Source organism: Centruroides sculpturatus, unplaced genomic scaffold (assembly GCF_000671375.1).
Source record: "Centruroides sculpturatus isolate CEXI.00-Female unplaced genomic scaffold, Cexi_2.0 scaffold146, whole genome shotgun sequence".
NCBI lineage: Eukaryota > Metazoa > Arthropoda > Arachnida > Scorpiones > Buthidae > Centruroides > Centruroides sculpturatus.
This window is the reverse complement of record NW_019384292.1, coordinates 749,475-765,360: the sequence shown is the minus strand read 5'-3', so window position 1 is coordinate 765,360 and position 15,886 is coordinate 749,475. Positions and strand designations below refer to the sequence as shown.

The window sequence follows — 15,886 nt, the reverse complement described above, 5'->3', positions numbered from 1 at the left end:
ATTTTAATATATTCTGTAACAAAAAACCAGTACGAGTGAAATTCTTACATTTTAGAAACAAAATGAATTTACTATAAACTTCATGTCACTTAGATTCACAAGTAATTGAATTTTGTATGCATTAGATAAGTCCAATTTGTTCTTTAAAATATTTTTATGAAGGCAGTGTTGTGATTTGAAGAATTATTTTAAAGTATAACGAAACAAACAGATAAAGTTGAAGTTACCGTAAGTATTTAATTAGAAACATTTTTGACCTTGTTTAGATCATCTTCACCTAACAGAATAAATGAAATTTGTTTATTTTGTTAGCCGAAAATGATCTAAATCAAGGTCAAACACGTTTCTAATTAAATACGTTTGGTAACCTTAACTTTAGCAGTTTGTTTTGTTATTCTTATTATAATGGTGCCAAGTTTTGTGAACTTTTCCGATTACTTTAGATGATTCACAATTTGTATATTCTAACTATTAGCTATAAATCTAAGTACAAAGTTATAGATTGATAAATTTCATGTGGATACTTTAGGAGAGAATTTCATCATTGCCCATTCACCACAGCCAGACCAATCAGATAATAGTTCAATACATCACCATCAACATGTTGTTTGATTTAAATTCTTTTAATTTTGTGGCAGTTTAGTGGGCACACTTTGCAATGACTCACTAATATATGCTACTGTCTTAATAATTTATCTATGCCAATAAAGGTTCGAGAATTTTTTTTATAGAACAGTGATCAGTTGAACTTGATGAGAAATATGCATTGTTACTATACTCGTGTTCAAAACTAAAGCAACACACACAAATGTATGTGGAAAAAAAGCAGAAATGAACAGCCCTCCTTTGCAATGAATCATCCTCCTCTGAGGCATGCCTAATAAGCTACTGATGTATCAGGAATACTTCCTCACTGTTAGTATTCCTAGCAAACAAATATTCATCAGAAACAATTTCACCGTATATATATGTATAGCACATTGTATTTTATCGCACGGGTGTGCTTCTATTGTGTTTGATTTTCACAATAGGATGGCACTTTACTAATTTATGACATAAGTTTAAGCTACTTATGTTTCAAGGTGTTGATTTTACACAGGTTTTGTGTTTTTTACTTTAGTTTTAAACACTAAGATATGACACATAGGACTATTAAGAAATGATCAGATTTGTTTCAGTAATGCCAACTTAAGTATGAATTAGTTTTGTTTAATATTTTTTCATCTTTTGCAATGTTAAATATATTTTCTTGAAGGTATTATGAAGAAATTTTAAGCACTTTTTATTCCATAGAATAATTTTTTTTTTGACAAAATTTAAAATTAATTTTTTTATAATTCAATTTCATACATTGTTATTAAAATAAATAAACTAGAAATATTCTAGAAAATATTATCATCCAGGTAATGTCTGTTTTATTCTTGTTTTATGGAAAATTTATATTCCAATAACCACTACAAATTTTGAAAATTGTTAAAGAAAATATTAAAAATGCTAAGAAACAATAAATTTCATACATTTTGGAGGTCCAAATAACACAACGTCCATAGCTTTTAAGGCAATTTTCTGTTTATGAATTGGATCTTTAATGCCCAAAACAATTGTCATGAAATTTAAACTATTAACAGCTAATCTGAAATGATACAAAAATTTTAAAAATCCACATTATGTTATGTTCATTTAAAAATATTAAAATACTGATAATTTTTAATAACAAAAAGCCATAATGACCTTGGTAGCTTGGTGCCGTCTACATTGTGATTTTGAAATGTGTTTACATATTGGGGAAGATCAACGTAAGATACCAGCCATTCCACAGTTTCTTCTACTGTCCAATTATGAACTAAAAGGAAAAAAGACCAATATATTTCTCTGCTTACAATTATGTTATCACTGAATAAAAATATGCAAGAGAGAGTATTTTTAATAATTACATAATACAAATACATAATAAATAATTAAGTAAACAAAAACAAATAAGATGAAGTAGCCACTGTAATTACACAGACGAATTGATCAATGCATCTGTAACAGTGGGTGAAGTTTAAATAACGCTGATATTTTTGACCCATTTAACAGGTCATCTCCAGACAGGGACAGTGGAATGCCCATTATAAACAGTGAGGACAAGGATTTTTTCTCCTGTTTGAAATATTTCCTTAGCCATTTGTGTCAACCATTGCCATCATAGTCTACTTCCCTGCTTGTTTACTCTATTGGTGTCTTTCCCACCTTTCTTCCTTCCACACCCACCGTTAAAGGTGCATTTATTAATTCAGCTAATACAAATAAATAATTAAACAATCAACAGTTCAAAGATAAATTTTTATAATGTTTATAAAGTTGATCATTTTCCATATAAAGATATAATTGATGTGTGCGCAAAAGTTATAAAATCATGGAAATTAATAGCTACAAACACTTCAGTTAAATTAGATAAGAAAATTTCGGAATTAATTTATATATTATGACAAATATTAAACACACTAAAATAGAAACTAGAAATTTAAGTATTAAAATAATCATAATTTAAGACTTACAAAGCCAAACTACTAGAGAAATGAAAAATCTGTCAGAATGATGTGAGAATATCATTTAAACCAAAACAAACATTTTTAATAGAAACAGCACTGTAGTCGTGACAGGATGCTACCTGGTACTTTTCCTTTTTAACAGGGCAAAAGCCCTTGTACTTTGTGAACATCTAAATTGGATTTTAGAGTGAGAAAATTACTTCTTGCGCAATTCTTTTTGTACTGGTTACCCTTTTATAAATCATTTTTGGTACATTTAAGCCATTTTTCAGATATTGCGCCACAAAGCTGCACTTTGCCCGTACAAAACTATATAAACCGTGCTGCGTCCATAGACAGTGGCAATTCAAAACTCGGGGAGCCAGTTAGAACCCTGGCACAATTTAATTTATAACTACACCCCTGGATGGAAATAAAACTAACTTATAATTAGTAAAAAGTTGCTAATTAAGAATATAAAATTTAAAACTATATCTCAATATATAATTATATGGAATTGAACAACATATCATTTACATATGAGACAAATAATTATAATTAAATCAATAAATATTGCTTTACAATTTTCAGGGGTTACAAAAACTTTAGTAGAATTATTTAGATTAAATGTTATCAAGACTAATACAGGGTTCCCAATCTTTTTCATGTATCAACCTCTTTAAGAAAAATTATTTTCCCATTTATCCCTTCAATATTATATATAAACTTCCTACATTTATCTGAGAGCATAACGTGTAAAATTTTTAATATTTTTAAATAAATGTTTTTACATTTACAAATTGCAAATTGGGTTCCCATTAAGTAAGTATTGACCCCATTGGGAAGCTCTGTTTTAATGTTTCATTTTCATAACTTATAAACCACAAATAAAATACATAAACTAGATTACTCAAAGAACAAACTCAAGTAAATGAAAAATACAGATTATCCACTGTAATTACCAGTAATGGAGGCATGGATAATGCGGAAACATGGATAATCCACAAGTTGTTTTAATGAAAACTAATCGATTTTCTTCTGTTTAGTTTTTAATTTCATATTAAATTTAACACAATAGTTTATATATTACAAATAAAATACATTTTGAAAATGATAATTAATTAATTAATAAGCTTTAGACGTGACTAGAGTTGAATAAAACTTTAAACGTCAACAGAAAAATTTATCAAACGCACCTTGCAGTTCACTTTTGATTTCATGTATTATTAACAGAAAATGACAGGTTGCCAGCAAGATATTGTCATAAAACATCATTAATTAATGCTTTATTAATAAGGAAATAATTCAAAAATATTTTTTCAAACAATTTCATAACTTATTTAATGGAAGAAAATACAGTATTCACGTAAGCAAAGTTCAAGAATAAACTGCACTTACTGTACTTGTTAGGCCATTTAATTTATTCCTTGATATTCTGATAGTAGTTCTTATGCTCAATACACTATTTGAAAGACTAAGAGTTAACAATGCAGATTTTTAAAATTTTAATGCAAATATTTGTATTCGTGAAGTAAATTTTTATTCAGACATAAGCGTGAATGGATAACTGAGAGTATAATGTACACTAGATTCTGTCGATCATCATTCATTTAATGTTAACAGAATTAACATGGCCCAAAATATACATAGGTTTAAACATATTTACAAAACTTTGCTTATTGTAATCAGAATTAAGTTATCATTATCTTCAAGTAAATAGGCATTTATAAGCTGTATATCAGCCTCAATGTGCAAATGATAAATGTTATTAGTTAATGTTTCATCTTTGATTATCACTTTGAATATTAAATCTTAATCCTCATATGGTACTATTCCATGCAATTCCAAGGTACAGAGTATTTGGAAATTTACTATGCAATGAGAAATTTATAATGACATTAAAGTTACATGTAGGGAATTGCATACGAGACCTGTAAGTTGTACATCTCGCATTTCCACTTTGAGGTAAATGGCATCACTACTTGCTCACAGATGTTCTGGCATTTGGAAGACTTCTCTGCCGACCACATAATTTTCCATGGATGATTACCAAGATTTTGGGACCTCTGCAGGACATTTTCATCATTTGTTTTAGGAGAAACTGCAATATTGTATACAAAATTTCACTTTTATTAAAACTTTACTTAAACTTTTTCCACTGAACAGTAACTTTTCAGATACCCTATTATCAACATTGCTTAAATAAAGAATTGGAATTTTAAATAATCAGTATATCCATAAAGATCTTTACTCTAAAATCCTCCTAACAATTTCTGCCAAAACTGGCTATAAGGGCAAACTCACTGGTATGCCTTGCTTTTACAGAAAACTATGATTATTAAACCAAATGTAATTGTAGTACACTACTAACTCCAAAGTTTTTCTTATTATAAGTACCCGATGAACACCAATAATACTATTTATCAACATAGAATTTGCTAGCATAACAGCCTCAAATAAAGGAGAATATAAAGTAACAAATTTTATAGAAAGTTTAACATAAAAAAAGTAAACTCCTTAGATTAGATCCTTGAATACATAGTTCTTTACTTCCAGAGACAATACATAGTTTTATCATCAAAATCCCAGTTAATCCCAATTAATTAAATCTCATATCCAGAAAATGGAACAAGTAAATATAAATAGAACAATGCATTAAAACTACCTCACATTGTTACTTGCTATAGACCGAACACTTCAGCAAAGTGTATCATTTTCCTTCCCTTTCTTTCCTCTGCAAGGTAAATGCATCATAAAGTGATCTGTAATGACTTAATTACTCATTCATAGGCTATTTTTTGACAGTTCAGTTAATGTAGTCTCATGTAAGATCAATTTATCATGAAGTCTGTTTATCAATAATGACTTCATACAGTAATGTGTTAAATTTTAAAATTTTAATTAAATGCCACTGATATATAAAGCAATTAAAAATATTGTTATTACATATATAAGAATAAAAAATTGTCTGCTTTATTATATAAAACTATTTATGTTTATTATATAATAATATTCTATACACATTAAGATTTACATACGATAATACAAGATTACTTTATTCTGATGCTTACATTTTCTATTATTTCAAAAAAAAAATTTTTTTTTTAATGAATGAATAATTTAATATCAAATTACACAAATTATCCAACTAAAGAGAGAGATAACTCCTGTTTATCAGCGTTAAACAATGTTTATTTAATGCTGATAGACAATAGTTCTATCTTTCTTTAATTGGATAATATTTTAACATTGCAAACTAATCAATTTTATTCACAAATTAATCATATTTCTAATATTTAATTTAATTTAAATTAAAATTTCTTTGCTCTAAACATCTTAGCAAATATTTCTCTAGCAATTTTCACTTTAAAATATATACGTATAGGGTCTTCCAAAATTAATGCTACCACTTTAAATTACAGTAATTATGTTAATTACTATCTAAGAATTATTCATTGCACATCGATCAATAGAGTAAGTGTTCAAGTTTTTGTCTCCCATCTACATTCATGTGTCTTGTTGTATAACAATGCTAGGAAGTGTCAAATGAAAATGGTGACTCCACAACAGAGAAGGCATTTTGTAATCTACAGTTTGAAAAGTTAATTAAAATCACTAGTCATTGTGCGACACGAGTAATCTGCAGTAGTTGAACAACTGTGGCTGTAGGAGAAATGATAACATATATACTGTAGCAAGCATAGGAAGAATTTGAGCATCTGTTGAATGTGCGCTGCATGATTCAGGGTGCATACATTGAGAAACTGTAATGAGCAAGAGTAAAACTTTGATGTTTTTATGTACATTACAATGTTCTTAGATAATAATTAACATAATTATAATAATTTAGAATGGTAGCATTCATTTTAGAAGACCGTGTATACCTAGGCATATTCACACTTTTGTATTAAAATATTAAATTGAAAAATTACCTTCAGAAGTTTTCCATGCTTGCCATAACTCATCCACATTAATATACTTATCATTCCCGTGAAAACCTTGGTGTCTTTCATACCCGTTTTCATACTGTAGTTCATCACGTAGAAACTAGAAATAAATTTTTAATTCATAATTGAAATTTAACAGTATAAATTATATAATAAAATTAAACCTTATAATTGATTTATAAACTATTATTTATAATATTATAAATGTTATTTTAAAATAAAATTTATTTAACTAGTTTACCTTCTTATGTTTATTCAATTGTTTAGATTTTCAATTATTTAATGAATTCATTTGCATAATTAAACTGCTTAGTTTGTTTTTAATGTTTCCTAATTACAAATTCTATATGCAGCTACAAACATATTTTTCTAGCATAGCTAATGAATTTGATGTAATTTCAAAAGAAACAAGTTGAATTTCTAACAAGACCAAATTATACAGGAAAATGTTTTATATCGTTTTTAATTTTTTTTCTTAATGACAGTAGAATTTAAATATTGGTCTTAAATTTTCCGGCATACGGTGCACTCTTCCTAATTAAGCCTGTGCTTTAAATCAATAAGTACAAAACTATTCATTTTAATGTAAATATATTTATTAACCTGTTGCCCTTTTAATTTTCTTTTTTTATATACAGTCACGGGACTTGTCCGAGCAGCACAAGAAACATACAGACAGGTGTCGGCGCACGTGAGTATGAAGGAAGGGAGTTGACCAGTCCTACTCCATCAGAAAGTAGGAAGTTTCTAAAGGTGCTGGCCTCTAGAAACTTCCCAACTTCCTGACAGCACCGTCCACAACTCTATACAACCCCACTAATCTATACAACAATTAGCTTAAGTTAGGAAGTATTATTTTAATAACAATTCAGCTATTCAAATTATTTCAAAAACAAAATTCAAAACACTAGCATAATTATACGTCTTTTGTCATTTTAATGAATTTTATAAATCAGAAGGTTTATGACTCGTTCAAGTTGATTGTTTAATATTCAGTGCTGACAAATTACTTTAAGAACATTACCAAGATAAATGAGACACATCTTATCTATTTTTTAAAACTTTCGTAACCATCTGCACTATCTGATTATTAGTGTGAAGAACAATCGTACTGTAGTAAAATATATTTATCATTTGAAAACAGGCTCATAGCATTCTACATGTTAGTTTATTAAGCAATGTTAGGCATTGCAAAGTTTGAAGCTTTAATTAAAAGAGTTTTGCAATTACTGACATTAAGTGAAAGTGGATAAGATGCACTTCACAATAATGTGCTCAAATAAGCCAACAGAAAAGATTTCTTCATCGTCAAACTGCTCTAATAAATGAAATTCCGTAGACAGATAAAAACAAACTTTTGAGATTTTCTTCATGTATTTTCAAAATTTGAACACACTTGATGCTAAATTACGTAAGAAACACAAAAAAATAATTATCTTTCTACATTAAATCTTTTAACAAACATAAAATATATATGCATTTTCCATGGCACATTATCATCTTTGTCGAGCAAAAATTTCTGATGATGATGGTAACGCACTATTGAAAGTACTTGTGTATATACTTTATGTTTATTAGAAGGTTTTAATGCCAAAAAAAAACAGTTATTTATTGCGTTCCTGTATTTATTACATTTGTACTTTTTAATAATTCAAATTCTAAACTAATAACTTATGCTATAAGTAAAAATTTATTAAAATTCATTTTTATATTAAAACATATTCTGTATTGGGAGGACAAATAACATTGATTTATACCTTTGCAGACATTAAAACTAAAAATTTTATATCAAAGAAACTTATTTAACAATTGTAAAAAAACAGTATAAAATACATTATATTATAAAAGTACGATATAGTTTCTTTAATCTGACATATTGGAGTGTTGAATTACCAGATTTTATGTTAAGTATGTACTGTAAAATAGAAAATAGTGTTCAATTCACAGATTAGTTTATCATATTAATCACAATTGTGACTGTTTTGCTGACCACACTAGCAATAAACAACCAGTGACTGACAGTATACATGTACTGTACTGTACTACATCAGTCTCTCTCTGTCACATACATTGACACGGGGTAACGTGAAAATTTCACACGTGCTACCCTATGGAACATCAGATTACTGGACTTGTCAGACTGGCGAGTGACAGACTACAGAAACTACCACATATCAATAATAAAATGGATTACATATATAATAGTAGGATTTGTATATTCAGCATCAGCGTAATATATTTTAATTTTTATAATGTACTGTACATAAAAATTTTTTATATTCATTATATTATATTACTTTATTTTAAAATACTATCTAATTATAAACATTGAATAAGTTCTATCCTATAATTAGAGGAGAGAATTCAATATAGCCCGTCGATTTAACAGACTAACTGGGGAAGAGGGATGTCCGCTACTGCCAAAAGTCCGTTAAATCAAATGTGTTTTAAAAATACATATTAATAACAAACTTAAGATATTCATTATAATATGTGTTAAGTAATTTATATTCACCAACCCAACCATTCAGCCTGCTCTATCTACAAAAACAGGTTATAAGTTTTCCTATCGGAAAGATATTAGTTTCTTAAATACAAAGTTCGCTAAACTGAAGGTCTACTGTATTTGTAAATTCAACAAATTTTTTAAATTCTATAACAGTATATATATACACAATACTACATTGTAATTATTGAAGGAGACGTAATAAAGCACAACATATTTTAAACATTATCTCAAACACTGATCATCATTGAATTATTAGGCATTCAGCGATCCAATCACTATTCGAAATGAAAATCATTTACTAAAATTTGTCATAACATTAAGCTGTTTATTTAATAAATTGTCCAAATAACAGCAAAAGAATATATAAAAGAAGCAATTTAATAATAATATAAATAGACTGTTGAAAATATTACTTAAATAACATCTGCAAATTGAAATAGAAACATGAGAGAATCTTATTTATGTAGACATTTTAACTAAGCAAGATGTTGATAAAAGGCCAAAACAAATTCTTGAATATAAGTTAAAGATAGAAAGATAAAACAAAGATCAAGGATTTCTAAAGATGCCAAATAAAAATTTTAACCAAAATTACAAATTATGGTATTCTTGTTTTTTTATAACGCAATCCTGTTACTATATTTATTTATTTCGGTATATCGGCACTGCTTACTTAAGTACATTCTTTACCAATGATTCTTAAACTCATTTTATTCAATAAAAACAAATGAAAAAGTTGGCACTATCATCTTTTATACCTGATAAATTTTATGCAAATTATAATTTCATAATTTAAGTACAATATTAAAAATATAACTAACATTTAACTTAATTAAACTAACAAATATTTCAAGCATTTCTCTAAGAAAAGAATAAATGTAACTCGTTAAACGTTTATTTTACCGTGTCCAAGTTTCCGTCTAACTAAACGCAACCTCCACCGGCAATTTTAAAACTAAATCTAAAAACAAGGGTTTATATTATTATAAAATAATCATGTTCTAATATTTCGGGATAGTTTCCTCTAACAGACATATTAAATAGATTAATATTAAACACCAAGATTCAAAGGAAAATTCTCAATATTAATGTGACGGGTGCGATTTAGGAAATTATTTATTCATAAAGAAAGTAGAAAGGTATCTAAAATCTCTATTCGTTTAACAATTTAACGGCTTTAGACAATATAAACTAATACTACTGGAATATAAAGGACGAAACGAGAACAATCAATCTTTTGTACGGGTTTAATAACAGGAAAACCAGATATCAGCAGATAAATCGTAAAAGCCGTTTGGCCATAATCCAGTGACGTCTAAAATTAGATTCGTGCACATCTCGTTTGGCATTAACTGCAAAATAATGACATTGTGAAAAAGACACACATAATTTCTATAGTTTGTAACGTCGACTTCTTAATATATTTAAAAATTCATTTAAAATTAAGCTACTTGACGACGGATAAAGTACTTTTCAGACCGAACTTCTGGGAACAAATCAATCCTTTTCGAGTAATTTATATTTTAAGTAGGAAAAAAACTGTTACATATTTAATACGAATAAGAAGTAGGTCAGATGACTTTTTTTTTTTTAATGTAATTTAACCGTACCTCAATAAATAAGTCAATGCATAATGAAAGCAGAGCTCATATATATTATAACTTTTATAAAATATTCTATATGTTATTTTTCTTTATCAAATGGAAAATTGCCATAGGCAACTACCGAACAAACACTAAAAAGAAAAAAAATTACACACAGCAAAGTGAAGGTATATACTGTACTCAATCAAGGTCATATCCACACGTGTTTTATCATTTACAAACGAAGATAGGAGTGTTTTTAATTATAATGCGCACCCATTTGAGTATATCTGGATAATTTTCCAAGTGAAAATTATCTGGATAATTTATATTCCGCACCTGTCAACCGGGAGGGGAGGGGGGATTATACTGTTACATAAATTATATCATTTGAAAACATATCAACAAGTACTCGTACAACAATGACTCACTTCGTCGCTCTCTTCAAGATCGATGTTGCCATTGGCATCGTCATCCAATTGTCTGTGGAGTGTCCTAATAGCTTCATATCCGCTTTTATCTGTACAGATGTCGAGATCTTCGCATTGTTCGCCTGCAATTAAGAAAACAGTCGGAAAAATTACTTCCAAATTTTAAATTATTAATTATTATATGCTTAATTTACTTTCTGACTATAATTAGATCGTGTAAAACAGTTCGCCTGTCAGTTAATGACAGGAGAACTTGCCGATTTAAACTGTAGAACTGTATAAGGGGGTGGGGGGAGTGATGTAATTCGATCTTAACATCATGGCGGCTGTTAGTAGTATATCGTGTGTTTGACATTATAAATACTGTATATACAAACAATAATAATAAATAAGTTAGGTACGTCACTTTAAAAGATTTATTAACGTATTTAGGAGAGAAACAAAGCGCGTATTGGATGCGGATGCGAACCATTTATTTTCGAATGGACTCTGACACCAGAGTTTAAAGGTTTGCAGACTCGTAAAAATTAGTACACATTTCACCAAAGTATTATAAGTAGAGCCGTCGAGAAAGAGCAGAGGATTTTTTCTAGCAGGGGGCCCGTGGTAACTCCTACCCCCATACAAATTAATGTTATTGTTACCAACAGAAAATAAAATCTAAGAACGATGTTTATTAATAAAGATACATTCCATGCATTTCATTTGTTCAAAAAGACAAGAGGCGAAAAGACCCCGTATAAGATCTGGAAGGCCCTGACTGTTGTTAAATAGTCGGGGCCTTCCTTCAGTATCAAAACAACATTTCTATATGAAAGAACTGTCAAAGAAACTTCTTATTAAACTCTACTTGTCAGATATGGCAATATATTTACTAGAGATTAAACGAAAATGAAAGCTTGAGCCTTTTGTGAATATAAATACAGTAGAACCTGGATAAAACGGAAAAATATTCCGTACCGTGCGAGTCCGGTTTACTGGTAATAGAAGGGAGTGACAACCAATACACATCTAAATATAGAAATTATGCCGAATTTCTCACTTATAACTGTGCTAAATTAACTTTTAAAAAACATTAAATATAGCTTGAGAAATTCTCAATACTTATGTAAAAGAGGAGTTTCAGGTATAGCTTATTTATAATTATTATTTTAAAACGAAAATTTCATTATTTTCGTCCGTTTCTAATTAAAATCATTCAAAATTTATTCGTACGAAATTAGTATGACGTATGCTCAAACTAGTGAACAATGGTCACTGACAGAAACACAAAAATCCAGCAACCAGTTGCGTAACTTTTCAGGCGAAAGAATTTAAAATTGTGCGTGGCGCCATCTGTTACTGCTTCCCCTCTCTACATCCCCTTATCAAGCATCCGGAACACACGACCCACCTGCCCCCTACAGAAACTCCTCCCGAGAGGCACCCCCTTGGTAGCTCACCAACGTGTTATGTTGACTTATCCAATCCCTATTATAATCCAAACTTCAAAGCTTATCAAAACGTGTACAGGACTCTGTTAAATCGCATTGTTTTGAATTACTACAATAAATAATTTCGTAGATATTAATCATCAATAAATAAACAAATAAATAATAATAAGCAGGCCTGCGCTCACCACGGACCATTCTTTTTTTTAATTTTTAAACAGAATTACAAAGTAACCTCCAAATAACGGCCATCTTTTATGTTCCCGCTAGTGGCCGTTCTTCACAGGTTTCACCGAATATAAATCTATTACTAATTATGCAAACTGTGACATAACTAAGCCGAATAAGTAGATATTTTCTTTAAACATTCAGTACAGTCGCCCTAATCCGAACAGTTACCATTCCCCTAACTAACGGGTCAACTGTACACCTGCAGTTTACGTGTAAAATAAACACAAGTCACGTGTTGGGAACATTACAGCTCACTCTTTATAACACCCTGTTTGACTTCACAATTCTAACCTCAACAACAGTAAAAAGATATGGCCTCAAAGCGTGGAGGCATCGTATCCTTATTGTTAAATTAATCCAACTAACACCAGTCTGAATACGTTCGGATTAACGCGACAGTACTGTATTTTAATTTAAAAAAAAAAAAAAAAACGATTTTCATCTACCTTACTTCGTTCTCACGAATAACAGAGGGAAGGAACTGCAGCCCAATGAAAATAAAAACTAACGAATTTATAAATTTATTTAACACATGGTTTAAGATTTAAAAATATATACTTTTTTTTATTTATAACCGAGTTTATTCCTGCCAAAATTACAATAGAAAGGCCATTTGACTATTGAAGTCAACAACCTGTAGGATAATCTTTCATTGATGACGTGTGACAGTCTCATCTATTTCTCAACTTAGATATGTGCATACTTCACGCATGCTTCTTCAGATCTAGTCCAACGACTCTCGCTTGCCTTCTTTTTTTTGTGTGTGTGTGTATTTCCCTATCATAAATTGATAGAGCTATCGTGAAAGTCTACCGGTACCTGAATATATTACCTCATAAGAAATTTTTACGTGCAGTTTTATTATTCTTTATTATGTCTCGTCTATTAATACAAGTGTAACACGAGCATTGAGATCTCAAAGTCGAAATATATTTAAATGAAGTTGGCTGGTTGATGAAATAAGGCAATCCTACACCTGGGAAATCTGCCAAGGAGGAAGGAGGGCTTTCTATGGGGGAACTGGCCTCTATTTAGGTGTCAGACAGGTGAGGTACACGATGGTGTATGAACCCGCGACCAGTATTCCGTGGTTTTATCCATTAGACCTTCTGGTGGACTCGTTGATTTATAGGACTTTGATGGACAAGGTTGGACTTCTGGGAGAAATTTCCACGCGAAACTGGCTCCCTATTTAGGTAATAGACACGTGAAAACTCCATGCAGACTGCCGGTTACTGAGATTCGAACCCGCGACCCACCAGCAGTGTTTAGAATATTAGAAGTTCGATTTATCAAATACATAGAGACGTTTGTTAATTTCTTTATATTTTCTGATAATTATTAAATTTTTTGAAGTCGCCATTATTAAATAAAACTGATCTCATTCCTATTAAAAAGACAAGCAAAAGCATCCATCCCCAATAAATTATCGATAATCAGGAATAGTGATAAAATAAATTTAATCATTTTCTTGCATATTCATACACAAAAACCTGTCTAAAACGGATTCTACAGAAAACAAATAATAGAGAGGTTGCGGCCGACGTTTCCATCGAGAGAACGTGTACGTCGGACGTTCAGCGCCGCATTCCTGTAAGCCTAGAAGTTTGACAATGGCGTTTGGAACGTCAGTGGAATCATGCTCGACGTTCCAAACTCCATTGTCAAACTTCTAGGCTTACAGGAATGCGGCGCTGAACATCCGACGTACACGTTCTCTCGATGGAAACGTCGGCCGCAACCTCTCTAATAAACTCGGAACGAAACGATTTTCTAAATGTTTACTGTAAGCCTGCGACCTGTCTAACGCGAAAACAGAAGATTTTTGGCATAACGTAACACAATTTGTACTTATCACTGTTTAATGTAAGGTTTTCTCAATACACCTTTCTGCATTAATATAAACAGAACCTCTATACAACGGAAACCTGCGAAAACAGAATTTTGGCCAAGTACGTCGAGTTCCATTTTAGACAGGTTTTACTGTATTTCATTAAAACAGTTTCGAGTTTTTGTTAGGGATACATCTATAGGGCCCATCCGGTTACAAAGTGTTGCGTTGCAGTGTCCCAAATCACACTACCTTTAAGTAGTCTGTTGTTTCGATCGTGGTACAAGATTATAATTAATATAAAAACAGTTGCAACACTAGTAAATTCAGTATATAAAATTCCAGATAAATTCAGAAGTAGGCTACTCGAAACGTTTCATCTTAGGATTGTAGCATTAATGAAATTAAGGAATGCAACACCCAAGCAACCTGGCAAGGGTGATGCCTCCCGGAAAAGCTTTCTACGAAGAAACTGACTCCCTACTTAAGTGTTAATACATTCATTATTGCAGAACTCTGCGGTGCAATTGTGTGTGACAAGGGAAAGTCATGACATGTTCATAATTTTCAATGATAGTGTTCCTATGGATAATGATTCGTGTGAAGCTTTGTCGGACCAAGGGAGAAAACTTGCTTCTCAAACGTTTTCAAGAAAATCGAAGTTAAAAAGGGACTTACGAGTATGTCTTGTGCATGAAATCTTTAGTAGTATTAGACATACGAAAAGTCCACGACCAACTACCACTGAATACTGGTAGTTGGTAGTGGGTTCGTGCATGGCCAACGGTTGGCCTCGTGGAGTTTTCCGGGTTTTCTTTACATTTATAGCACTTAAATAGGGGGCCAGTTTCCCATAAAAGTCCTTCCGGAAGGCATCTTCCTCGGGAGATTGCCCACTTATCGCGTTGCCGTAACCAAATAAACCAAACCAAATCGCTATTCCATATTTTTTAAGAGGGCTCGCAGGTACTGCATTAACAGTTTTAAGTGTAAGATTCTATCTGCTTTTGAGAGGTATTCAAATGCCAGGCATGCCTGTGCGATGCAGTCAAAGACATTACACACATTTGATGGTGTTGAGAAAGGTCGAGGAAAGCACGATGCCTGCCATTTGTGTCGTTCTGACCTGATTGTGAAAACGTGTTAAGGCAGTGGATACCTGAGAGCACGCGTACATGGCGGGCATACTTTGGACCTCCCAGACAAGCCACCACGAGAGATCGTCTGATCGTAGGAGAAGTACGAAGAGCTGCAACGACGACTTTTCTCCAACAACCAGACAGTTGGGAGCCTCCTACAGATAGTTCTCTCATCCCCTTGGAAAGAGACTGGCAGAAGCAAATTTGCATGCATGCATGCATGGCGACTGCTATGCGTCCTGCCGTTAGCGCCCCAACAGAGAAGCATGGAT

At 31.0% G+C, this 15,886-nt stretch overlaps 1 protein-coding gene across 4 annotated transcripts in view; it reads right to left on the bottom strand.

Annotated features, from left to right (window-relative positions):
* Positions 1 to 15,886, bottom strand: part of LOC111640110 (stromal interaction molecule homolog) — an 81,658-nt gene that overhangs the window by 38,415 nt on the left and 27,357 nt on the right. For all 4 annotated transcript variants that reach the window (XM_023386429.1, XM_023387766.1, XM_023387095.1 and 1 more), the window contains exons 2-5: positions 10,984 to 11,105; positions 6,446 to 6,560; positions 1,732 to 1,843; positions 1,518 to 1,633 (exon numbers count right to left, since the gene is read on the bottom strand). In XM_023386429.1, the coding sequence (XP_023242197.1) occupies positions 1,518 to 1,633; positions 1,732 to 1,843; positions 6,446 to 6,560; positions 10,984 to 11,105 (465 nt within the window). The remainder of the gene's footprint in view (positions 1 to 1,517; positions 1,634 to 1,731; positions 1,844 to 6,445; positions 6,561 to 10,983; positions 11,106 to 15,886) is intronic.